The sequence below is a fragment of the Podarcis pityusensis genome (assembly GCF_964106645.2).
Source record: "Podarcis pityusensis genome assembly, chromosome: 4".
NCBI classification, from domain to species: Eukaryota; Metazoa; Chordata; class Lepidosauria; order Squamata; family Lacertidae; genus Podarcis; species Podarcis pityusensis.
This window is the reverse complement of record NC_138027.1, coordinates 7043186-7069638: the sequence shown is the minus strand read 5'-3', so window position 1 is coordinate 7069638 and position 26453 is coordinate 7043186. Positions and strand designations below refer to the sequence as shown.

The 26453-nt window shown below is 46.6% G+C and overlaps 1 protein-coding gene across 1 annotated transcript; it reads left to right on the top strand.

The window, feature by feature from the left end:
* Window positions 1-966: 966 nt before the first annotated feature.
* On the top strand, window positions 967-26292 carry MRPL48 (mitochondrial ribosomal protein L48). Its single transcript, XM_081002463.1, has 8 exons — window positions 967-1123; window positions 6283-6335; window positions 9124-9167; window positions 12300-12385; window positions 15956-16122; window positions 22397-22499; window positions 25764-25853; window positions 26055-26292. Exons 1-8 carry the CDS (start codon window positions 1103-1105, stop codon window positions 26127-26129), a joined length of 639 nt encoding a protein of 212 aa, XP_080858589.1. The 5' UTR covers window positions 967-1102; the 3' UTR covers window positions 26130-26292.
* The last annotated feature ends 161 nt before the right edge of the window (window positions 26293-26453 follow it).

The following is a 26453-nucleotide window of genomic DNA, read 5'->3' as shown; positions in this document are numbered from 1 at the left end:
TGAAACAAGACGCCACGAAATCAACAAGGACACTTTGCAACCTTCCTTCCTTACCTGTGCTGATGGTGCAAAGGGCAAAAAGAAAAGCAATCCCAGCGGAAGAATCGAAATAAGTTGCAAGTCCAGCCTTACAAGCTCTTTAAAGCCACTTCAGATGTTCCTGAACTCTCAGTTCCGATCATTCCCAGCCAGGATGGCCAATGGTCAGGGAGAGTGGGAGTTGAAACCCAACCACTTGTGGAGGGCACCAGGTTGGCTATCCCTGAACACACTAGGTACACTATAGTGAGGTATAGGCTTGCTTTGTTTTTGTTTTCTTTATGTATTTTGTGTTTTTATGCTGTGAACTGCCCTGAGATCTTCGGGTGAAGAAGGGTATACAAATTTAATAAATAATAATAATAAATTCCAGATGCAGATTCAGCACATAGCAACCATAGCTTTTATACGATTATTATTATTTTATTATTTATTGAATTTATATACCGCCTTATATACCCAGAGGTTTCAGGGCACTTCACAGAAAAAAACAAAAATATTAAACCAAAAAATATATAATCAAAATAAAAAATATATATAATTAAAATAAAAACAACCCAATAACCCCTAGATAGATAGATAGATGCATGTGTATTAAAATGAAGGGAAAGAAGAATCATGCGTCTATTTAGTAAGTAGAAGCGGGAAACTATTCAGTAGTGCTGATGAGGCTTGCTTTTTGGGTAACGACGGATACAGGGAAACTCTCGAGACTTGCAAAGGAAAAACTGATTTAAAAGCCACCCAGACATGAGACCCCGCCTTCCTCTGTCGGTCTCCAGGCTCTCCGTCCTTAACCAATCGGAGCAGCCGTCGGGAGGAGGACGCCGCTGATTGGCGACGGCGGCCGTCTCCTCCGCGGCCTCGGGCTCTTTGATTGGAAGGACGAAATTGCGGCGGAACCCTGTGCGGACGGGCCGGGTGAGCGAGGGGGACCCGTTTTGTCGTTGCACGCGAGAGGCTTGGGGGGCGTGTGTCGGCGGTGGACCCATAGAGACTCGTGCTTCTCCCGCTGCGTCGCCGTGGTTACCGCCTGGAGGGGTTCTAGGAGCGGCTGGGGAGCATGAACGCGGCTCTGGGCAGAGTACGTACCCTTTTTTGGGTGGGCAGAGGGATGAGGAGAGAGACGGGGCGTTTTGACCTTCTTACTGCACTCCCAGGAGTCTTTGCTTCTGCATTGATTCTCATTAGCCTCCCTGGTCAAAGCAAGAGCTCAGGGCCCAGTGGTTTTAAACCTGTGGGTCCCTAGATGTTGTTGGACTACAACTCCCATCATTCCTAGCCAGCATGACCAGTGGTCAGGGATGATGGGAGTTGTAGTGCAACATCTGGGGGCCCACAGGTTGAGAACCAGGCATAGGCAAACTCAGCCCTCCAGATGTTTTGGGACTACAACTCCCATCTTCCCTGACCACTGGTCCTGTTAGCTAGGGATGGTGGAAGTTGTAGTCCCAAAACATCTGAAGGGCTGAGTTTGAGGGTGCCTGCAATAGGTCTCTGCCATTCCCAAAATCCATTTTGGTCAGTGCCAGTGATTCTAAGCTGTGCCCATATGTTCTCGATGGGGCACCTTGTTAGGTATAGGATTGCACTGCAAATTTCCCATTAATTTGCGTCTCATCTTGAGTGGGATGAGCTGACTTGCAGGCTTTGGGGAGGTTAAAAAAGGTAAAGGACCCTTGACCCCTAATGGTCAGGGCTCCCTTTATCTTTAAAGGACCCCGGACCGTTAAGTCCAGTCGTGAACGACTCTGGGGTTGCGGCGTTCATTTCGCTTTACTGGCCGAGGGAGCCGACGTTTGTCCGCAGACAGTTTTTTCCAGGTCATGTAGCCAGCATGACTAAGCCACAGCAGTGCACGGAAACGCCATTTACCTTCCCACCAGAGTGGTACCTATTTATCTACTTGCACTTTGACATGCTTTCAAACAGCTAGGTTGGCAGGAGCAGGGACCAAACAACAGGAGCTCACCCTGTCACAGGGATTTGAACCGCCGACCTTCTGATCAGCAAGCCCTAGGCTCAGTGGTTTAGGCCACAGCGCCACAGAGTTGAGGTCTATGGGGTGTTAGGGGAGGGGTGGTACCTCTGGTTGGTGCTCCTTTGGGTTTGTTTGACCACCTTTGTTAAAATTTATTTATTTAGTTTTTCAAATTAAAATTTTAACAGATATCTCACACATAAATAATAGAAACAAGATTCCAAGGAATCTCCTGGACTTCCATCCTCCCCTTTGTGTGTCCTATTATTAATTCTTTCCTCCCGCATCTTTTATGATAATCCAAAACCTTAACCTCTTCCGTTATGTCCGGAATTCAACCTTAAACTACAAGTGATATTCCAATCCTACTAACAATTTTAACTGTTTACAATGGTCTTTTAGTTGTAAATTTCCCCCGTTCTTTGTTAAAATGTTAGCCTTCCTGATTTCTGACTCTTCCGGTCATTTTAGCCATTTCAGCATAGTCCACTAACTTCATCCGCCATTCTTATCTGGTGGGAACTTTTATCTTCTTTCCATCTCTGGGCCAGTAACATCCGTGCATCCGTGGTCATATACATAAATGGTCTATTCTGCTCCTTTGGGATTTGGGTTTTTCCACCTTTGGTACCCATCCTGCACTCAGCTCTCACCTATGGCTTCTAGAAGCTGTCACCAGGCGACAGCGGCCACACTCCGTGAAACGGCTCCCACTAGCCGGCTAAACCAGGTGAGGGTAGCTGATGGGTCTCACACCATCAGTGAGTTAGACACTTCACCTGCATGTGAAGACGGACTCCAGCTGATGGAGAGTTGGGTATGGTGGGAGAGAGTTGGGTACGTTTAGCCTGGAAAAGAGGAGACCCGAGTGGAGATACGTTGTTGTTGTTTAGTCGTTTAGTCGTGTCCGACTCTTCGTGACCCCATGGACCAGAGCATGCCAGGCACTCCTGTCTTCCACTGCCTCCCGCAGTTTGGTCAGGCTCATGCTGGTAGCTTCGAGAACACTGTCCAACCATGTCGTCCTCTGTCGTCCCCTTCTCCTTTTGCCCTCCATCTTTCCCAACATCCGGGTCTTTTCCAGGGAGTCTTCTCTTCTCATGAGGTGGCCAAAGTCTTGGAGCCTCAGCTTCAGGATCTGTCCTTCCAGTGAGCACTCAGGGCTGATTTCCTTCAGAATGGATCGGTTTGATCTTCTTGCAGTCCATGGGACTCTCAAGAGTCTCCTCCAGCACCATAATTCAAAAGCATCCATTCTTCGGCGATCAGCCTTCTTTAGGGTCCAGCTCTCACTTCCATACATCACTACTGGGAAAACTATAGCTTTAACTATACGGCCCTTTGTTGGCAAGGTGATGTCTCTGCTTTTTAAGATGCTGTCTAGGTTTGTCACCTTCAAATATCTAAAGCAAAGCTTTCCAAACCTTTCATGCTGGTTACACTCTTTTTATACAGGCATTGTTTTGCAGCACAGCAATTCAATTTTACTAGCAAACCGGAGGTTAAACTAACCCCTTCCCACCCCTGGGAGGAGTGCGGGGAGCATCTGTGTGACACGCCTACACATTGCAGCCGACACATGAATGTGTCGTGTCAGTTTGCAAAGCTCTGGTCTAAAGGACTGGCACATGGAAGATGGAGAAAGCTTGTTTTCTCCTGCCTTGGAGAGTAGGACTTGAACCCATGGCTTGCAAGAAAGGAGATCTTGACTAAACATCAGGAAGAATTTTCTGATGGTAAGAGCTGCTTAACAGTGGAACGGACTTCTTCGGGAGGTGGTGGGTTCTTCTTCTATGGAGGTTTTTAAGCAGAGGTTGAATGGCCACCAGGGATGCTTTGCTGAGATTCTTGCATTACAGGGGGTTGGACTAGATGACCCTTGGATCCCTTCCAACTCTACAATTCTATGACTACAAAACCCTACAAACTGTTTGGAGGTGATCCCAAATTTTGGAGTTTGTAGTTAATGAAGCTTCCTTCCTCCAGTATTTGCCTGATGCTGCTTGCCTTTTTTGTCTCAGGTTTCTCCTCCCAACAGAAAGCTAGGTCTTTAAATGTTTTGTCTCCAAGGGACAGCCTTTTTTGAGGGTTGCCGTATTTCAAAAAGTAGCTTTGTTGAGCTTTTGGGGGGAAACCTACCCCAAACATAGTGATTTTAAGCTTTTTGAGCTGTTTCCGCTGATTTTTCCATCGCGTTGCCATACATTCCCTGACATTTGGCCAATTCGGCAAAATCCCCCCAACGCCATTTTTACACCCTAAAACCAGGACGTGTCAGGAATTTTCCTGACTTATGGCAGGCCTAGCCTTTTTGATCTTTGTAGGTTATTTCAGAGCTCTTGCTAAGGTATTCAAAGCTGTTTTAATCCATCCAGGAAACTTGGAAGTTCAAGCCTCATGGGACCCTTCCGTTGATTGCTTGTTTTAACCCCAGGTAGCTTCCCCCACCTTCTCCCTTCTCCCGCTGTTTCCTTGCCACCTTTCCATTGTTGTTATTTTCCTCTGGTTAGCAGGAACTCAAGGGGACGTGAAGTCATGTGTTCTCCCTCTTCTATTTTTGGAACTGTCTTGGGAGCCGTATAAGAAACCCAAGTTGCTTACACAACACAGGACTCAAAGGTGACCTACAAAGGCTTGCCTATCTCCACAACCAACCTGTCCTCATTCACTGATGCAAATAGATAACAAAGGGCGACTTGATACCTAGGAAAATTGAGGCAAACTAGCTACCCAAGGATTTGGGCATTCTGAGAATGTTGGTTTAGGGCTTGTCTACAGTTCCTTTTGTCCTCCTGCTTTCTCCCAGGGAAAACTGCTCTTTAGCGTTCAGTCGGAGCAAAAAGGCAATTCAGGTTTTTCATGGATTGCTGTTTGTTCCAATTTAGAGCTAAAGAGCAGGTTTTCACTGGGAAAGGACTGGGGCAAGGGGGAAATCACTTGGACCCATGCCTAAAAAGCACGAGTCAAGCGCAAAACTGCTCAGACCGTGCTTCCTAGGCATGGGACAAGCAGAAGTGTGGTAGGTCCAATAAGGGCTGTTCCATCCCCACTCTGCCATGCCCACTTACCCCATAAAACACCGTGTGTGGATGGGTAAAGCCTTGGCTGCAAAGGAACAGTTGAAAGCTGTAAAGCATGCTCTTGAATGTTGCTTTGCCAGCACGGCTTGCCTTTGGCTCCTTTAAAATTCAGCACTGGTTGCAAGCCTGATAGAATTGGTTTCTTTTGGGAGCTCCAGATCAGGGACAGTTGGTGCAGAGGAACGCTTTTCTTTTGCAAACTAGCCTTTGCGGTACACTCTGTTGCCTTGCTCCAAGCTCTTGGGTCCTGGTGTTACCAGGAAATCCACTCCTCCTCTCTCCTTGGAACAAGTAAGGGTGACTCCTCCATTTTCTCTCTCTCTCTCTTATCACCTCCATTTCCTAAATCTCACCTTTCATTTGCCCTTGCATGGCCCAAACTCGTGCCACCTTCCTCATATTTTGGACCGCAACTCCCATCATCTCCAGTCAGGTTGGCCAATGGTTAGGATTGATGGAGGGCGTCAGGTTGGCCAAAGCTTCCTGGATGCATCTATGCTTCCATTTCAGCCTTCCAGTTCCTTAATTTCATTTTTTATACGGCAATAGTAGATTTCCAGCCTCTCATCTATTGCTGTCTGTATCATCGAAACAAGTTAAGTGTAAACTGTTGTTCTGGGCAGAATGGGCTTAAAAAAACTCTTCTGTACTATTCTCAAAATATGTCACCAAGGTTATGTATTTAGACATGTTTGTTGGCATGTAACGTATGATTAGGGACAGGTGCAGACTTGGGAACTTCCTCCCAGATCTTCTCTTTCCTTTTTAAAGATTGAAAGCCAGTGGGCAGATTTTGAAATAGATTGACTTAAGTGCATGTGTATCATCTTGAGCTGAAGACGAGTCTGTGGCTTCAAGAGTAAATCCAGCCTAGCGTGTTCCCCATCCCCCTGAAGATTACGCTGTGGAAATACACAAGTACAAGTGACAGAGTATGCAAAAATAGAAATTGCACTCATCTGTCTTCCTGTTGTTCTTTTGTGAACAGCAGCCTTGAGGGCTTCTAATAACAGGTTGAGAAGTTTGCTGGTGGCTTGCAAATGTGGAGCTTTGAAGTAGGAGGTGAACGCTGGAATAGATTGCCGGAGAGCCACCAATGCCTTGAAAAACTCTCTGCAGTCTTTCTTGACATTTTAAGGGTATTTTTCTTTTCTCCCTCCCCCCCTTTCTCCCTCCCACTAGGCCTTCTACCTGGGAAAGGAACCCCTTTTAAAACAGATGCCTGCGCTTATCAGGTAAGGTGAATAACGTTGAAGCAAACATGACATTCTATCCTGAACAAATTTATTCTTGTCGGTAGGGCAGTAGCAGTAAAATAACCAAAATAGGTCAGGGGTTGTGGCCTGGTCTTAAGGCATGTCTACACTGGAGGGGGAGCCTTGTTCTCATATTCCACAGTCAGATGTACAACCAGGGAAAAGGGAAGGAACGACCCACCCTGACCCTCTGTCAGTTTACTCAGAATTAAGTCCATTTTGATGTTTATTTTATAGATTGATTGCATTTATATTCCACCTTTCTTCCAAGGGGACGCGGGTGGCGCTGTGGGTAAAACCTCAGTGCCTAGGGCTTGCCGATCGCATGGTCGGCGGTTCGAATCCCCGCGGCGGGGTGAGCTCCCGTCTTTCGGTCCCAGCTCCTGCCCACCTAGCAGTTCGGAAGCACCCTTAAGTGCAAGTAGATAAATAGGTACCGCTTTATAGCGGAAAGGTAAACGGCGTTTCCGTGTGCTGCGCTGGTGCTGGCTCGCCAGAGCAGCTTCGTCACGCTGGCCACGTGACCCGGAAGTGTCTCCGGACAGCGCTGGCCCCCGGCCTCTTAAGTGAGATGGGCGCACAACCCTAGAGTCGGACACGACTGGCCCCCGTGTATAAGATGCCCCCCTAATTTTGGGGACTCCTATTGAAGAAAAGGGGGGGGAGATGGCCCAGAGTTCCTGAGCTTTTTTGGGAGGGAATGCCGAAAATCACTCACCACACTGACAAGCGCTGCCCATTGCACGCACCAAAAAAGCCATAAAGAGTCTGCCCAATGGCAACCAGCGGCCGGCAAGCGCACACACAATTGACACAGCGGAAGTCAATCAACAGCAGTCCTTGCCGCATCCAGCAATCACCATTGCAATTGCTGCAGCCGCCGCCAATCCAAAGCAGCCCTTGCTGCAGCCACCACTCACTCACGCAATCACCCCTGACGACCTCCTGCTCACGGCTGCAACCAGTCGCCAGTCCCCCCTCTGCACTATCCGTGTATAGGGCGAGCCCCGATTCTGAACACTCTTCAGTGAAAAAAGCTAGTCTTATACAGTGGTACCTTGGGTTAAGTACTTAATTCGTTCCAGAGGTCCGTTCTTAACCTGAAACTGTTCTTCACCTGAAGCACCACTTTAGCTAATGGGGCCTCCCACTGGCGCCGCGCCACCGGAGCACAATTTCTGTTCTCATCCTGAAGCAAAGTTCTTAACCCAAGGTACTATTTCTGGGTTAGCGGAGTCTGTAACCTGAAGCGTATGTAACCCGAGGTAACACTGTACATGGAAGAGTATGGTACAGTGGTACCTCAGGTTAAGAAATTAATTCGTTCTGGAGGTCCGTTCTTAACCTGAAACTGTTCTTAACCTGAAGCACCACTTATCTAGTGGGGCCTCCCTTCCGCTGCCACGTGATTTCTGTTCTCATCCTGAAGCAAAGTTTTTAACCCGAGGTACTATTTCTGGGTTAGCGGAGTCTGTAACCTGAAGTGTCTGTAACCTGAAGAGTCTGTAACCTGAGGTACCACTGTACTTTGATTAATGGGGCTTACTTCTAAGAACAGTAGTACCTTGGTTATCGAACACCTTCATTCTCGGACTTTTGGGCTCCCGAACGCCGCAAAGCCAGAAGTGACTGTTCCGGTTTGCGAACTATTTTTGGAAGCTGAATGTCCGACGGGGATTCTGCGGCTTCCGATTGGCTGCAGGAGCTTCCTGCAGCCAATCGGAAGCCGCGCTTTGGTTTCCAAACGTTTTGGAAGCCGAACGGACTTCCGCAACAGATTCCATTTGACTTCCAAGGTACGGCTGTATGTACGCTTGGCTTTGGAGGCCAGCGACTTCCTACTGAGAACCTTTTTGCTTGTGTCATCCACCACCTGTGCTGACTCCAAAATCCCCTGTGCTGATCAATGGGGAACAGAGGAAGCTGTTTTATACAGTCAGGCCACTGGTCCATCCTGCTCAGCATTTTCTAGAGTGATTGAAAGTGGCTTTCCAGGGTTTTCAGCAGGGGACATCCCAAGATGCTGGAGAACCTTTTGTGTCTAAAGCAGATGCTCTATCCCAGGCATAGGCAACCTTTGGCCCTCCAGATGTTTTGGACTACACTCCCATCACCCCTGACCACTGGTCCTGTTAGCTAGAGATCATGGGAGTTGTAGGCCAAAACATCTGGAGGGCCGAAGGTTGCCTATGCCTGCTCTATCCTATCTGCAGGCAACACCTTTTGGGCCCTTCCATAACATGCAGTTTTGTCATTATGCTTAAGAAGGTGCTAAATGTCAGCCTTAGGAAAGTTTCGAAACACGAAACACACACATGTGGGTGAAGGAAGTCACATGGGTATTTGGGTATAAGGGGAGGTGGTTGCAGGGTTAGATGTGGAAATTTGCAGAAATGATATATTCATGCTATGTACAATGTTGAAGGTGTATGGCAATTAACATGTCATGTGAATTACCGTATTTTTTGCACCATAACACTCACTTTTTTCCTCCTAGAAAGTAAGGGGAAATGTCTGTGCGTGTTATGGAGGGAATGCCTACGGGTGGCATGCCTACGGATTTTCCTCCTCTAAAAACTACGTGCGTGTTATGGTCGGGTGCGTGTTATAGAGCGAAAAATACGGTACCGGTAATTGAAAATAATAAACATTTATTAAACATAAAATAAAATGGACACAGTAAAAAAAGAAAGAAATTTTCAAAACATTTTGCCGACGGAGATGTCAAGAGCCTGTAATGACGAACATTCTTCTTCTTTTTCTTTAGTCTTGCCTTAAAAACGTCCAGAAGGAATCCTGTATGTTCCGTAGGTAAGAATTGATTTTCAGGAACTTCTGCGCCAGTAGCCTGAGTGCTGTGCTCTGCTTTGTTGAGTGGAAGTTATAATTTCCCCCTCTCGTGTAGAGAAGCAGCCTGAGAATGGACAGAGCAGGCCTTCCCCTGACAGCTTTCAACATTATTAATGACGAGAAATGACACTACATTGCTAGACTAGCCTTTGACCATCCCAGATGTTTTAGACTACAACTCCCATCAGCCCCAGCCAGTGTTGGTTGAGACTGATGGGAACTGCAGGCCAAACACCTAGGAGATTGTTGAAGGCTAGTCTAGCACATGTTAGCATAACAATGGTTTGAATGTTTTGCTAGATGTGATACCAATAAATCTTCACAAGTTCTTGCCTGCAGGTTTGCAACCTAAACATTTCTCACATGAACAATTGATTCAAGAGTAGGGCTGTATATCCTCTTTCTAACAGCAGTCTGTAGTCATCCTCACTTGATCTCCTTGTTCAGTGAAAACTGAAGCTGAAGCATACTAGCTACTTGATCCTGTGCATGTTTTGTTGTGCATTAATCACAGGGTGGATAAAAATCAATGATTTCTTTTTTAAAAATTGGTTTTTTTAAAATTTAAATCGGATTTTTAAAAGAAAATGCTTTTGGAGGAAAAATCTTTCTAAAGATATTTTTCTATTTAAGTTACATTATAGCCCAAAGGCTATTCATCAGGAAATAAGGATTTGTTTTAAGTTTTTCATGTGTGCAGTCTTTTTTATTTTAAGTGTTTAACCACATCAATTAACAAACATGGATGCATATGCTATAACGTTATTGTTTTAGTTAAATAAATTGTTTCAATTGTTATCAAGGAAACGGTTATTTTTCTCCTTCCAATAAAGTACAGCAGAAAAGTTGTCCAAATATAAACAGTTAACTTATTAGGCCTCACAATAATTTCGTAATTATCTGTCTATGTATTTCTAAGAGTATAACCAAATCAGTAATTTTTGATGTAACTGTAAAAACTACTCTGAAAATTTATTGTTCCAAAAATGAAACCTTCATCTGGTTGTAAATATGCAAGAATGAGTTTCTGTAAAAAAAATGATTTAAATCAAGTCTTACTGACTAGTGATTTAAATCAGTGTTATTTAAATCAAATCCACCCTGATTAATCATTTTGAGCTTGGGTTTTTGAATAAGCTTGCATAGGATTGCAAGGGCTTGTTAAAGCAAATAGCTTTCAGATACCCATCCACTCTCCCTTTGTTTCTATGTCCTTGGGACCTCTCCCCAGTGCCCAATGTCTTTGCTTCTTCTTCTTTTAATAAATTTTTATTCACTTTCTTTTCTGTCATTACAAACATCTCATATCGATAACATACTGTGATGGGACGATGAGCTGCTTGTGTGTAAAATCCAAGTCCCTCAGAGTTTGGTCAAGTTTGCAAACCTCTGTCTGTAACGGAGCCCCTTAAACATGGCTCCGTCAGTCGCTGGCAGATTCCGACAGTGGTTGCTTTCGGAATCGCTTCCAACATAAAAGCTCCTTAACGGAAACACGTCTTCTGGACTCTCTGCGTGACAGTTTCCGGCGAGGAGTGGGTGTCCCTACAGGAGGTCCTGAAACCTCCCCACTGTTTTCGCTGGAAGTGTCTCTGAGCCATCCCTCCAGCTCACTTTCCCTCAGCTCAGCTCCTCTCCCCCTACTGGTTCCCTCTTCAGCTGCTGAGTCTCTCCCAACCTGTGTGAGCCCTTTCACTTCCCTTCCTTCCGATGGCAGTTCCCTGACACATACATATTACACCTCTTCACCCCTTCCCTCCCGGGCTTCCTTCAGCTTACATTTCTGGTTTGTTACACCCTTATTACATACTGCTGTTTCTTACAATCCACTATATCATTTCTTCATTATTTTAAATGTTCTCTGTTAATAAAGATGTGAGTGTTTATTTAAATCCTGCCATCAAGTCAATGTTCTTTCTTTGTTTCTGCAAATATATTATAAAAAGTTCCCACGCTTTTTCAGAGTCACTGTTGTCCTTTGCTCGTAGTCTATCATCAATTTTGCCAGTTCTGCATAATTCATCAATTTCTCTTGCCGTTGTTCTTTTGTTGGAATTTCTCCAGTCTTCCAGTTTTGCCGTATCAAAATTCTCGCCGCCGTAGTAGCATACATAAATAACGTCCTCTTCTCTTTCAGCATATCTTGACCTAAAATACCTAACAGGAAGGCTTCTGGTTGTTTAACAAATATTATTTTCTTCAGTTCATTGTATATACAGTATTTTTCGCTCTATAAGACGCACCAGACCACATGCCGCACCCTTGCTGTTCTGGCTTCTGGGATAGCTGCGCAAGCCTGCATTCGCTCCATAAGACGCACACACATTTCCCCTTCCTTTTTAGGAGGGAAAAAGTGAGTCTTATAGAGCAAAAAATACGGTAATTTCCCAATATATTGGGCAGTGTCTTTCCTTCTTAACGCAGCTGCTGTGAGCACCTGGGTGATGCTGTGCAGCTTCTGCCGTCCCATTGTGACACCTGTGGCTCATTTGTGGTTTCATTTGAGCGGTTGGAGAAACGAACGACACAGCAGGCAGCAGCTCCTGCTTCCGCCTGACACTGTCTTTCAGGAAAACGTGTTTGCCGTGGTGACAGTCTCACCAAGGAAACCCCAATTTGCTTAGTTCTTTGGAGCACAGTTCAAAAAGCGCTTGGCTAGTGGGTTTAAGGTTTCTGAAGGGACCTAACTGTTAGGATATTTCCGTTCCACCTTAAAAGGGAGCAGGCTTTGTGAGTCACAGAGTTTGCATATTTCCTGTTTTCACAGGATATTTCTGTTGTGTCTTTGCTTTTCGCTCTCTCTGTGTCTGTAGACACTGAAGCTGGCAGTCATGTTTTCTTTGTTCTGATCAACGCTGAATAAAACTTGTAAATAATGCTCTCCTGCGTGCAACTTTTGCTGTGCATCATCTGCTGATAGAGCGTGCATGAGCTGGAGAATGTGGCAGGCTATTTCTGGAGCTCGTGTCGCTAATTGCTGATACTGTATCTACGGGAGATCGATGGACGTCCGGAGGCGGCTTGGGGGCCATGATGGACTTTGTCTCCCCGGCAGTATCCCAACACTAACTCTGTCTGTTTTGTTTCCCAAAGGTAGCACACTGCTGGACTGCCCCAGGCAGTACAGGTCCCAGCCTACTCATCGCATTGGCCGGTTCAAATACCTGCTCCCCAAAGAGGTAAGCACCTCTGTTCTTGGGCTCTGCTGACTGGCAGTTTCTTGAAAGAAAGAAAAAATCAGAGATTGATGGGAAAACCTTCAGTGTAAACCATTTGATGTGGATTGGTGGAGTTGAAGAGCCCCTGTTGTATTTCCTTTCGTTCCCTCCCAAAATATTTTTATTGATTTTGATGTTAAGAATTAATAAAAAGGAAAAGCAAAAGACGTAGACCACAAAACATCACATGCCTGGAAGGACAAAAGTGCAGCACAGCTCCAGAGGAATAATGACTTATTGACTAATGCAAGGATTTCGTTTACAAATGGCAAAGATAATGTAAAAATAACAGTATCCTCCACCACCACTACTATTTAATTTGTTTGCTGCCTTTTCCATAGATAAAACCATGCTCAAGGTGGCTAACAACATGAAAAGATTTCCGCAATTTCAAAGCTAACAAAAGCAGTCCTAAACAAGAAATGGAACACATTAAAAAGTACACAATCACCATTGGACAATCCCCATGTAAATCAGTGTAAGATCTAAAAATAAATATCCAAAAAAAATAATAATATCAATAGCAGCAGCAACCAAAATCTGTACAATAACCCAACCCAAGAGTCTGTTCAGCAGCTTCAGCTTTTGCAGCTGGAGTCAGTCCGGACTCCCCTCCCAGGCCAGGTTGGAAAAGGCCAGCAAGGAGCAGGTCTTTGAGGACTCGCAGCCAAGTGAGCTTGTTGTATTTCTTTTTATAGCACAAGAAGACGTAGTACACTTTGTACACTCCTTGGAGGGAGGGAGTTTATTAATCTGAAACTATTAATACATTATTCTTGTCCATTTCACTGTTTTGCCACTGCGCCAAGTAGTTTACTTCATTGAGTTCATTGAAACTATAGGAGGGGGGGAGCGCTGTTGTCCCCCTTTCAGCTTTTCCACAAGCATCTGGTCGGCCGCTGTGAGAACAGCATGCTGGACTAGATGGACCATTGGCCGGATCCATAGAGTCATAGAATCCTAGAGTTGGAAGAGACCACAAGGGCCATCGAGTCCAACCCCCTGCCAAGCAGGAAACACCATCAGAGCACTCCTGACATATGGTTGTCAAGCCTCTGCTTAAAGACCTCCAAAGAAGGAGACTCCACCACACTCCTTGGCAGCAAATTCCACTGTCGAACAGCTCTTACTGTCAGGAAGTTCTTCCTAATGTTTAGGTGGAATCTTCTTTCATGCGTGGGTTGCGATTCAGCACTTCTGTGCATGTGCAAAAAGCAATTTAGCGCTTCTGCACATGCGCGACCGCCGAAGCCCGGAAGTAACCCCTTCCAGTACTTCTGGGTTTTGGCGCGTCCATAACCCGAAAAAATGCAACCTGAAGCGTCTATAACCCGAGGTATGACTATACAGTGGTACCTCTGGTTGTGAACGGGATCCGATCCGTAGTCCCGTTCGCAACATGAACAGAACGCAACCCGTGTGTGTGCGGGTCGTGATTATCCGCATCTGCGCATGCGCATGACGTCATTTTGTACATCTGTGCATGCGCAAGCAGCGAAACCCGGAAGTAACCCTTTCTGGTACTTCTGGGTCGCATCCTGAAAAAAACGTAAAGGTAAAGGGACCCCTGACCATTAGGTCCAGTCGTGGCCGACTCTGGGCTCATCTCGCTTTATTGGCCGAGGGAGCTGGTGTTTGTCCGCAGACAGCTTCCGGGTCATGTGGCCAGCATGACTAAGCACGAACCAGAGCAGCGCACGGAAACACCGTTTACCTTCCCGTCGGAGTGGTACCTATTTATCTACTTGCACTTTGACGTGCTTTCGAACTGCTAGGTGGGCAGGAGCGGGGACTGAGCAACGGGAGCTCACCCCGTCGCGGGGATTCGAACTGCCGACCTTCTGATTGGCAAGTCCTAGGCTCTGTGGTTTAACCCACAGCGCCACCCGTAGCATGAAACGTAGCATGAAGCAAATGCAACACGAGGTATGACTATATATGGGCAGAGCAATCCTAAGCCCCAGGCGAACCCTTTAGGATTCATCTCACTGAAAAGTGGCATAGAGATACAATCAAGGAACGATACAACAATTGCCACGGTCCCAAGCCTTGCTGCTCACTCTGACCAAGATGACAGGTGAGGGTGATTTTTTCCTCTTCTTCCTTTGCTGCACCAGCTCCAGATTGGCACTTCTGCCTGACTCCAGACGCCCTCCAGTAGCAGAAAAGGGCTTTAGGATCACACTCGAAGTAGCACAAATTGAGTTGCGTGCTGTTGCCGAGCAGCAGAGATGGAAAGCCACTCTTGGAACTTTTCGGAGAACGAGAAATCTGAAAGGGGAGGCCTTTGCAATTTGGAAAGATAATGAACCAATCATTCATCCGGGCAGAATGTCTTCAAGGCAGAAGTTGAAATAGGAGCAGTTTGTCCTAGCTTGTCAAGAGCCGGGAAAGATTTTAATTGTTCCATGACCATTTCGGCTCTTCCCCACCCCCTCCGGTCCCGGTACTGGGAATCAGCTGAACATAAGAAGAGCTCGCTGGATCAGGCCAATGGTTCATTTAGTCCAGCATCCAATTTTTACAGGGGCTAACCAGGTACCTGTAGGAAACCAGCAAGCAGGATTCGAACACAGGAGCAACGCTCTCCCTTCCTGTGGTTTCCAGCAACTGGTATTCAGATGCATTGCTGCCCCTTACTGTGGAGGCAAAGCATAGCCCTTCATGCCTAGGACCCTCGTACCTACGGGACCGCCTCTCCCGGTATGCCCCACGGAGGACCTTAAGGTCCATAAATAGCAACACCCTAGAGGTCCCTAAGGAAGTTAGATTAGCCTCAACCAGGGCCAGGGCCTTTTCAACACTGGCCCCGGCCTGGTGGAACACTCTGTCTCATGAGACCAGGGCCCTGCAGGAGCTGATTTCTTTCCACAGGGCCTGTAAGACAGAGGTGTTCCGCCTGGCCTTTGGCTTGGAATCAACTTGATCCCCTTCCCCCCTATCCTCTTTCCTTTTCCTTCTGTGATGGAACTCCTATTTGGGGACTTCCCTGGCTTTTTTCTGGCCCACATAGGACCAGTCTGGATAGTTGGCCTTGGTGAAGATTTGACGTTTTCATCCCCCCAAAAGTTTTTGATTTGAGTTTCTACTGAAATGAGGCTGCATTTTAATGTTGTGTTTTAATCTTGATTTTAAGTTGTATTTTAATCAATTGTTTTTATACCTGGTGTTAGCTGCCCTGAGCCCGGTCTCGGCTGGGGAGGGCGGGGTATAAATAAAAATTATTATTATTGCTAGTAGCCATCAGTAGCCCTCTCCTCCATGAATTTGTCTAATCCTTTTTTAAAGCCTTCCAAGTCTGCCTCCTCTAGAGGGAGTTCCATAATTTCACTATGCGCTGTGTGAAGAAATCTGTCCTTTTTATCTGTCCTGAACCTTCTAGCCTTCAGCTTCACTGGAGGACGTTCCAGCGTTAGGAGGGAGAAAAGCTCCACTCAATCCATTTTCTCCATGCCGTGCTTCAGGTAGATCCTTTTACACTTGCGGGTGATCCCAGCTGCGTTTGAGAGAATTCTGCTTCTTTCTTCTCAGGTTTCCAAGAAAAGGAGGTTACAAATGAAGGAGATTGACCCTGGGACAGAACACGAGTATGGAGTCTTGAACATCGTCATGACCGGCTACGACGTGACCTTGGTCGAGCACTACGCCCAGTACGTCCACAAGCTCTGCAACCAACACTCCATCAAAGTGGAGGAAAGGTATAGATATCTGCTGGATCCCTGCCTGTGTTCTCCAGTGAGAGATCTACGCTTTCATAGAATCATAGAGTTGGAAGAGACCACAAGGGCCATCGAGTCCAACCCCCTGCCAAGCAGGAAACACCATCAGAGCACTCCTGACATATGGTTGTCAAGCCTCTGCTTAAAGACCTCCAAAGAAGGAGACTCCACCACACTCCTTGGCAGCCAATTCCACTGTCGAACAGCTCTTACTGTCAGGAAGTTCTTCCTAATGTTTAGGTGGAATCTTCTTTCTTGTAGTTTGGATCCATTGCTCCGTGTCCGCTTCTCTGGAGCAGCAGAAAACAACCTTTCTCCCTCCTCTATGTGACATCCTTTTATATCTTTGAACATGGCTATCATATCACCCCTTAACCTCCTCTTCTGCAGGCTAAACATGCCCAGCTCCCTTAGCCGTTCCTCATAAGGCATCGTTTCCAGGCCTTTGACCATTTTGGTTGCCCTCCTCTGGACACGTTCCAGTTTGTCAGTGTCCTTCTTCAACTGTGGTGCCCAGAACGGGACACAGTACTCCACTTTGCCTCGTGCGGTTGAATGTTGGGGGCTGGCAAGCCTGAGGCCCTCCAGATAGTGGGACTCCCACTGCCCATCAGCCCCAGCCAGCTTGGGGCCCAGTGGTCAGGAAGGATGGGTGTTGTAGTCCAACGACATCTTGGAGCTTGTTGTTGTTGTTTAGTCGTTTAGTCGTGTCCGACCAGAGCACACCAGGCACTCCTGTCTTCCATTGCCTCCCGCAGTTTGGTCAAACTCATGCTGGTAGCTTCGAGAACACTGTCCAACCATCTCGTCCTCTGTTGTCCCCTTCTCCTTGTGCCCTCCATCTTTCCCAACATCAGGGTCTTTTCCAGGGAGTCTTCTCTTCTCATGAGGTGGCCAAAGTCTTGGAGCCTCAGCTTCAGGATCTGTCCTTGCAGTGAGTACTCAGGGCTGATTTCCTTCAGAATGGATCGGTTTGATCTTCTTGCAGTCCATGGGACTCTCAAGAGTCTCCTCCAGCACCATAATTCAATAGCATCCATTCTTCGGCGGTCAGCCTTCTTTATGTTCCAGCTCTCACTTCCATACATCACTACTGGGAAAACCAGAGCTTTAACTATACGGACCTTTGTCGGCAGGGTGATGGAGCAGGGGTTGGCAAACTGCGAGTGAAACCCGAAAATTTAGAATATTGTGGAAAAGTTTATTTCAGTAATTCAACCTAAAAGGTGAAACTAATATATGAGATAGGCTCATGACATGCAAAGCGAGATATGTCAAGCCTTTATTTGTTATCATTGTGATGCTGCTTGTGCACTTTTTTCTTCCACACTTTTCCCTTCCGCATAACTTTCCATTAATGTGCTTCAATACAGCACTTTGGGAACATCCAACCTCTTCTGCAATTACCTTTTGAGGCTTTCCCTCCTCCTGGAGGGTCTCAATGATGGCTTTCTGCACAACTGTCAGGTCAGCAGCCTTCCCCATGATTGTGCTTCCTACTGAACCCATTGCAGGTGCTATGGATTGAATAGCTACTGCACCTTTTCACAATATTCTAATTTTCTGAGATTGTTAATTTGTGGTTTTCATCAGCTGTACGCCATAATCATCGCAATTGTAACAAATAAAGGCTTGACATATGTCGCTTTGCATGCCATGAGTCTATCTCATATATTAGTTTCCCTTTTTAAGTTGAATTACTGAAATAAATGCACCTTTCGCAATATTCTAATTTTTCAAGTTTCACCTGTAAGGCCCGGGGGGCCGGATGCTGCCCCCCAAGCTTGTAAATCTGGCCCGCGGACCCTGTCACCCGCTCAAGTCAGTCCCTGTGCGCTGTGGACGCCTCGCCGCACGGGGACTGACTTCTGCGATGCTGACACAGCTTCTGGGTGGGCGGTGACGCTGGCGCGGCTTCGGATTGCCTACAGGAAGTTCCTGCAGCCAATCCAAAGCTTTGCTGCCTGTGGCTGAGGTAAACCTGGCGCGGCCATGGACGCCGGCAGGCAGGTGGTGGGTCTGGGTCGCGCCATGGGCATCGTGATGGGCATGTCGCGGGGCTTCAGCTGGAGCTTGGAGCGCCTGCTGGCCCCATGCCTGGCGCCCAGCTTGGCGCTGCTGCTGGTGGCACGCTTGGCGGCTGTGCTGGAGCAGCTGGAGGGTGAGCTGCGCGCCACCTGCCTGGTGCTCCGCGTTTGCGGTCTGCCTGCCGACCAGGCCTTGGACACCGGGTCACAGCGCGTGGTGCACGCCGCCTGGGAGCTCCATGGGAACGGGTCAATGGAGCGGCTGCTGCTCGTCAACAATGCCAGTGAGTGGGCGGTGCCGAGACGCGCTCCTGAGCGTGTGCAGAGTGCGTTCCCCTTCCAGGTCCAGAGGTGGCTGCGGGACCGGCTTGCAGGGTATTTATACTTTTCAAAATATAGTCCGGCCCCCCACAAGGTCTGAGGGACAGTGGACCGGCCTCCTGATGAAAAGGTTTGCTGTCCCCTGACTTAGAGAGTCACACGTTCTCTGCCTTGTTTGGGCATTAGGACAACCTTTCCAGTGGAGCTGTCATCAGTGCTGTACCACCGCGGACTGCAGGCTGGGAGATTGCTTACCATATTTTTCACCCCATAAGACGCACTTTTTTCCTCCTAAAAAGTAAGGGGAAATGTCTGTGCGTCATATGGAGCGAATGTGTGGTCGATCGCTGACTTCCTTTCCGGCCCCGGCCCCTTGCCCAGGCCTCCATTGTTGAATGTTCTGCTGCGATTTGTCCTGATGACATGACTGCATTCTTTGTTTCTCGTGCAACTTAAAAAATCATCGCTGGGTTGCATCAGTAGCATATAGTCACACACTCCCCGCCCCCTCCAAAATTGGATTCATATCTGCTGAGATCCTACCATCCACTCTTTCTCACCACTTCAGTGCTTACTTTCCGAATTCTGCTTGACCAATCAAATCAGAAATCGCTTCTGCGCATGCCCAGATGCCGAAAATCGTGCCTGCACAGAAGCGATTTTCGGTGTCTGGACGTGTGCAGGCATCATTTCCGGTATCTGCGCATGCACAGATGTGATTTCCTGTGCCACTCAGCGAGTCGCTGCGCCGCGCCATGCCATGCCACGCCACGGTGTTTTAGCACAGCGCGGGGGGGGGGACTCGCCGTGCGGGCGGCTCAGTTCAGGGGCGGCTCGGGGGCCGGTAAAACGGTCTTCGTGGGCCGCATCCAGCCCATGGACCGCACGTTGCCGACTCCTGGTCTAGGTCCATGAAACATCATATGATCTTTGAGGGAGTAAGGGGATTGTCTTCCATTGTAGTACAGTGGTACCTCGGGTTACTTACGCTTCAGGTTACAGACTCCGCTAACCCAGAAATAATACCTCGGGTTAAGAACTTTGCTTCAGGATGAGAACAGAAATTGTGCGGTGGCGGCGTGGCAGCAGCGGGAGGCCCCATTAGCTAAAGTGGTGCTTCAGGTTCAGAACAATTTCAGGTTCAGAACAGACCTCAGGAACGAATTAAGTACTTAACCCGAGGTACCACTGTATTCTGAAATCTGTTGGGTGGTTGGTTGGTTTTTAAAAAAATCTCTTGTACTCTATTCTGGACATCTTAGAAAAGACTGGAGGGTTATGTTCAGCATGAACCTGCTTCTCTCTCTCTCTCTCTCTCTCTCTCTCTCTCCTGAGCTCATCCTGTTGTGTGGATAGACCTCTTTTTTTCCTACCCTGCCCAGGGTTCAGAGACAAAGGCTCCGTTCAGCCTCTGCAGCTTGACCTTTTCCCTCTGCTTGGCTCTTTGAAAATCCCAGGAGCTGATCAGATCAGGCAGAACAGCAAGCAGGCTTTGTTCCGCGGCAAAGAGAAGCCTCCCATAAGAAGATATCTTTAAAGGAATGTGTGGAATGGGCTTTTGAAAGGTGGTAGATAAAATCGAAACGAAGGCTCGCTGGATTGTGAGATGGAACATAGGAAGCTGTCTGCTATATATATGAAGTTAGACCTTTGATCCATCTAGCTTAGGGTTTTGTACATTGATTGGCAGCAGCTCTCCAGGGTGTCAGATGGGGCACTTTTCATATTGGAGTGTTTCTTCCCCCCGCCCTGATTGTGTTTGATTTCTAAGTGTTTTACCCGGTCCTTTAAATTGCGTTTTTATTTTCGCAGAATGTGCATTGGAAGGCATTGGTGTAGTAGGATAGTGTGACTGAAGAGGATAATGAATGGGCAGGACTCAGAATCTGTTACCTCTTGAATGCTAGACATATTTTCAAACTTCTCTCTCTATAATACAGTGGTACCTCGGGTTAAGTACTTAATTCGTTCCGGAGGTCCGTTCTTAACCTGAAACTGTTCTTAACCTGAGGTACCACTTTAGCTAATGGGGCCTCCTGCTGCCGCTGCACAATTTCTGTTCTCATCCTGAAGCAAAGTTCTTAACCCGAGGTACTATTTCTGAGTTAGCAGAGTCTGTAACCTGAAGCATCTGTAACCTGAAGCGTCTGTAACCCGAGGTACCACTGTATGTGCTTGGTGTCACTTTTCTGTATGGGTCACACACATGAACAGACCCCATTTTTCCCCAGTACACAAACAGCGGAAGCTTGCTTAAGCCAATTGCAGCCTGTGCATTGAGCTAACTGCACATTGATGTTTGTTCCTTTGAGACCTTTCCAGGCGAACAGTACATGCGCTGTTGTTACCTCGCCTCACACATCCCTGCAGGGGATCTGTGCTCCTCAAAAGAGGACCTGCTGAGAGTACTGCCTGCCCCAGAGGTTCACTTAGTGTGTAAAAGAAAGTGGGCTTTTAGTGTTGCAGTTCCAGGCCTTTGGAATGAGTTACCAGCCAATTGCCCAGCATTGTGATGTTTAGTCAAGGGTCAGCAAACTTTTTCAGCCGAGGGCCGGTCCACTGTCCCTCAGATCATGTGGTGGGCTGGACTATATTTTGAAGGAAAAAAATGAATGAATTCCTATGCCCCACAAATAACCTGGAGATGCATTTTAAATAAAAGCACACATTCTACTCATGTAGAAACACCAGGCAAGCCCCACAAATAACCCAGAGATGCATTTTAAATAGAAGGACACATTCTACTCATGTAAAAACACCAGGCAGGCCCCACAAATAACCCAGAGATGCATTTTAAATAAAAGGACACATTCTACTCATGTAAAAACATGCTGTTTCCCAGACCGTCCGCGGGCCGGATTGAGAAGGCAGTTGGGCTGGATCCAGCCCCTGGGCCTTATTTTGCCCATCCATGTGTTTAGACATCTCCTGAATATGTTTTTCTTTAAGGAGGCTTTCCCTGTATTGTGACCCAGTCACTTATGACATATTAATCATACATCTGCAGGAACGGTTTTATTGGAAAGCTTGCTTATAGAATTTGCATGGTGGTTTTTTTGGTATTTCATCTTATTTTTATCTTTTTCTGCATCACTTTGATTGCCCTACACTGTAAATCAGTCTATAATTTTTTAAAATAATAAATAAACTCCAGACATCATTTTTTAAGATGGCTGGAGATTCGCCATCTTGGAATTGGAATTTTCACTTCAAGTCAAGTTCCTAGGCTGTGGAGATAGCATGTTCAGATTGTTTAAACCAGAGGGGAAGTTGCACAGGGCATCTGGGTTTTGTTTAGTTTTCCTTCTCCGGGGCTACTAGAAAGAGAGACACTTTATAAAATATATGCAAATGTGCATTGCTTTTGCAAATTGCAAAAATCAAGCTTTCTCGGCATCAAATTTTAATGAACTTTCTCCTGGTTGAAGCCCACTCAGGGAACTTCAGAGCTCAACGGGAATGTTGCTGTCTCATGAAATCACCCAACCGAGCGCTCTGTGTCTCCTGCAGCACTCTGGTTATCTTGAAAATCAACCTACGGGGCGCGTACTTGCTTTTTCTTGCATTACACCCACCCCATGAGCCTTTGGGATGAGACCTGTAAACAAATACGCCTTGCTGGTTTTTGCAGAAACCATTTTCAATGCAGATTTCCCAATTCCGCTGGCACAGAGGTAGGAGTTTAGCGCCAACAGGCCTCATTAACGCAGGCGGCTGTGCTCCATTTAACGAAGGCAGCCAATCTCGTCTGCATCGCTAATTTGTCATGAAGGCTCCCTCTCAGGAGCCTCGCTCCCTGGGGCTGGAAGTTCAATTCTTTCTGCTGAATAGTGCAAAAGTCTCTCTTTCTCCCACTCACCCCTTTTGTGCCTGCGGAATGCTGATAACAGCCGCTGTTTCCACAGCTATGCGATGCCCACCAAGACCATGGAGGTGATGCTGATGCAGGAACAAGGCTCCAAGGCGCACCTGGATGCTGTTCTTACAACCCACCAACGTGTTGTTCAGGTAGGAGGTCTCACCTGCCCAATTTCCTCTCCGTTTTTGTCTTTTTAATAGTATGGTGACAACATGTTGCCCGGCAGTCTTTCAGCTGAGTTCTCTGTGGCTTCTTTGGAGTAAAAGGTAAAGGACCCCTGGATCAAAGGCGACTATGGAGTTGCGGCGCTCATCTCGCTTTCAGGCTGAGGGAGCCGGCGTTTGTCCACAGACAGCTTTCCGGGTCATGTGGCCAGCAGAACTAAATCGCTTCTGGCGCAACTGGACACCGTGATGGAAGCCAGAGCGCATGGAAACGCCGTTTACCTTCCCGCCGGAGTGGTACCTATTTATCTACTTGCACTGGTGTGCTTTCGAACTGCTAGGTTGGCAGGAGGTGGGACCGAGCAACGGGAGCTCACCCCGTCGCGGGGATTCGAACCGCCAGCCTTCTGATCGGCAAGCCCAAGAGGCTCAGTGGTTTAGACCACAGCACCACCTGCCCCCCTCTTCTTTGGAGTACACTGAAAACAACAGGGGCAGTGCTGGAGATGCAGTCATTTTAAAGCCCCACTGCTCTACTTTGATCATCTTGGTGGAACTCCTGTGCACACATTACAGTAGCGAGTAAAGGTAAAGGGACCCGTGACCGTTAGGTCCAGCCGCGGACGACTCTGGGGTTGCGACGCTCATCTCGCTTTATTGGCCGAGGGAGCCGGCGTACAGCTTCCGCGTCATGTGACCAGCATGACTAAGCCGCTTCTGGCGAACCAGAGCAGTGCATGGAAACGCCGTTTACCTTCCCGCCGGAGCGGTACCTATTTATCTACTTGCACGTTGATGTGCTTTTGAACTGCTAAGTTGGCAGGAGCAGGGACCGAGCAACGGGAGCTCCCCCCTCACGGGGATTCGAACCGCTGACCTTCTGATCAGCAGGCCCTAGGCTCTGTGGTTTAGACCACAGCGCCACAGTAGCAGGTAAAGGTAAAGGGACCCTTGACCATTAGGTCCAGTCACGGACGACTCTGGGCTTGCGGCGCTCATCTCGCTTTACTGGCCGAGGGAGCTGGCGTTTGTCTGCAGACAGCTTCCGGGTCATGTGGCAAACATGACTAAGCCGCTTCTGGCGAACCAGAGCAGCGCACGGAAACGCCGTTTACCTTCCCGCCAGAGCGGTACCTATTTATCTACTTGCACTTTGACGTCCTTTCGAACTGCCAGGTTGGCAGGAGCTGGGACCGAGCAACAGGAGCTCACCCCGTCGCGGGGAATCGAACCGCCAACCTTCTGATCGGCAAGTCCTAGGCTCTGTGGTTTAACCCACAGGTAGGGGAGGTCAATTCCCCACCTTTGGAATAGAGTGTTGGACAAGGGAGACCAGAACAGAGATACGCCGCTGTGGAGCTCAGTAGCTGGCATAGGTCCAGTCTTTTTTCCATGTATAAAATGGGGGAAGACACATCTATCCTCTTCAGAGGAAGGATTGGATATGACAGTAATAAAGAAATGCGTCTTTTCAGGCCAGCGGCAGACCTATGGTTTCACACTGTGCCTTTGGTTCCTGTTGGAAACTGGCTCTTTTTTCCCATAATCTTTTTTATTTGATTTTCCAAAATATAAACATACAACATAAAATAGTACAAAATCCAGATATTGAGATGACTCTGAATCTCCTGACTTCCTCCCCATCCCTTCCATGGGTCCCTTTAATTCTATTTTCAACTGCATATCAGTATCTGTATCTGAAGAAGTGTGCATGAACACGAAAGCTTATACCCAGAACAAACTTAGTTGGTCTCTAAGGTGCTACTGGACAGTGTTTTAATTTTTTCCGACTGTGTCAGACCAACATGGCTACCTACCTGAATCTGCATATCAGTGCTTCTCCAATTTTTCTTCTTCCTAAGTTATCTATACATTCTGTTACATTAGAAGTGTATTTAAAAGCCTGCTAATGTTTTGACCTGTTTACAATGATTTTGTATGTACATTATAAACATTTCCCATTCTTTTTAAAATTTCTGGTCTTCTTGATTCCCGAGCTTCCCAGTTGATTTTGCAACTTTGGCATAGTCCATCAACTTGATCTACCATTATTCTCTGGTCGGAACTGTCTCTTCCTTCCATCTCTGGGCTAGTTGCATCCAGGCGGCCGTTGTAGCATACATGAACAATTTCCTCTGGTTTTTTGGGATATCAGTACAGTGGTACCTTGGGTTACATACGCTTCAGGTTACAGACTCCTCTAACCCAGAAATAGTACCTCGGGTTAACAACTTTGCTTCAGGATGAGAACATAAATCGTGCTCCGGCGGCGCGGCAACAGTGGGAGGCCCCATTAGCTAAAGTGGTGCTTCAGGTTAAGAACAGTTTCAGGTTAAGAATGGACCTCCGGAATGAATTAAGTACTTAACCTGAGGTACCACTGTACCTATAATTCCTAATAAAAAAGCTTCTGGTTTTTAAACAAGTTATTTTGAACATTTTTTTCATTTCATTATATATCATTTCCCATAATTTTTTAGTTACATTACTAGTCCACCACATATGATAAAAAGGTAGGTTACTCTTCTTTAAATTACTAGCATATATTGGTACTTGTTCTGTACATTTTTGCTAGTTTTACCGAGGTCAAATACCACCGGTACATCATTTTCATTTAATTATCTTTCAATTAAAAAAATGCCGTAAATCTCAGTTCTATTTTCCGTAACTTCTCCTAGTCTGTCATTTGTATATTATGTCCCACATTTTTCACCCATTGTATCATCACAGATTTGACCTGTTCCTCTATTGTTTCCCATTCCAGGAGCAAATTATACATTTTCAACCATAATTTCTTATTATCTTCTAAAATCTCTCTTTGAAATCTTAATAACTGATAACTAAAACCTTTCTTTTTATAAATTTTATTAAAAAATCATTTAATTGATGATATTGTAAACAACCTGTTACTAGTTCTCTCACCACTTCAAAAACTTTTAATTTTACCTGCTTTAACAGCTCTCTATATGTTGGCCAATTGGTCCTCATATTCACTTTCTTCAAAGATATTGCTTCTAACGGGGAAAGCCACCATGGCGTTTTTTGTTCTACTAAGTCTTTATACTTTTCCCATGCTTTAAAAATTGATTTTCTTATTATATGGTTCTGAAAGCCTTTGTGTACTTTCACCTTACCATAATGATGTGTGCTGATAATATAATAGGCCCGGTTTTGTGGGTTTGTTTTTTTGCTCTCTTCCCCTTCCCCTACAATGATCCATTCCGCTTCTTTTTTCCTCTTCCCCTTCAGATCAGCGGTTTGAATGCTGCATTTGCTCCTATTCTCTTGGAAATTGTTCAGAATAATCGGCCGGAAGGAGTCCATCTGTTAGTGAAAGAGGTATGTGGATTCTTATTGAAGCATTCAGGTTTAGCATTGTGGCTCCTGGCTTTTAAACTATTGTTAAGAAGCAGGTTCTGAGAAGTGCTCCAGGACACACACACACACACACCCAGATTCATTGGAAAAAAAACTGGTAACCATATGCTAATATCTATAACGTCCTGCTGTTGTTGTTTTTCCCTCCCCGTCCCTCCACAGCACACGGAAGAAGACTTCAAAGTTCGGCTGAAGGCTCGTCCAGAACTGGAGGACCTGCTTTCTCAAATGAGCTGAGTCCAGCACATTACAAATACCCGTTTCACATTGGGGTTTGTGGCTGATCGTCGACCTTTTCGCAACATTCCACGACATGGTGGAAGTGGACCTCTGTGTTTGTTGCAAAAGCCAACGCTGTCACGACGAGTCTGTTTTTTCATAATAAATGGTTTAATCTTTATGGCATGCTTCTGCAGTGACGCAATTTCTGCTGCTGGAGTTAAGCAAAAGTTCATTGCATCACCTGTACCAATTTAGACTTTTGCTTACAGAATCTGGAAGCAGAATCCTCAGGTTTTCTGGGTAGAGTACTGGCAATTCAGCACTCTGTACAGGGCAGGC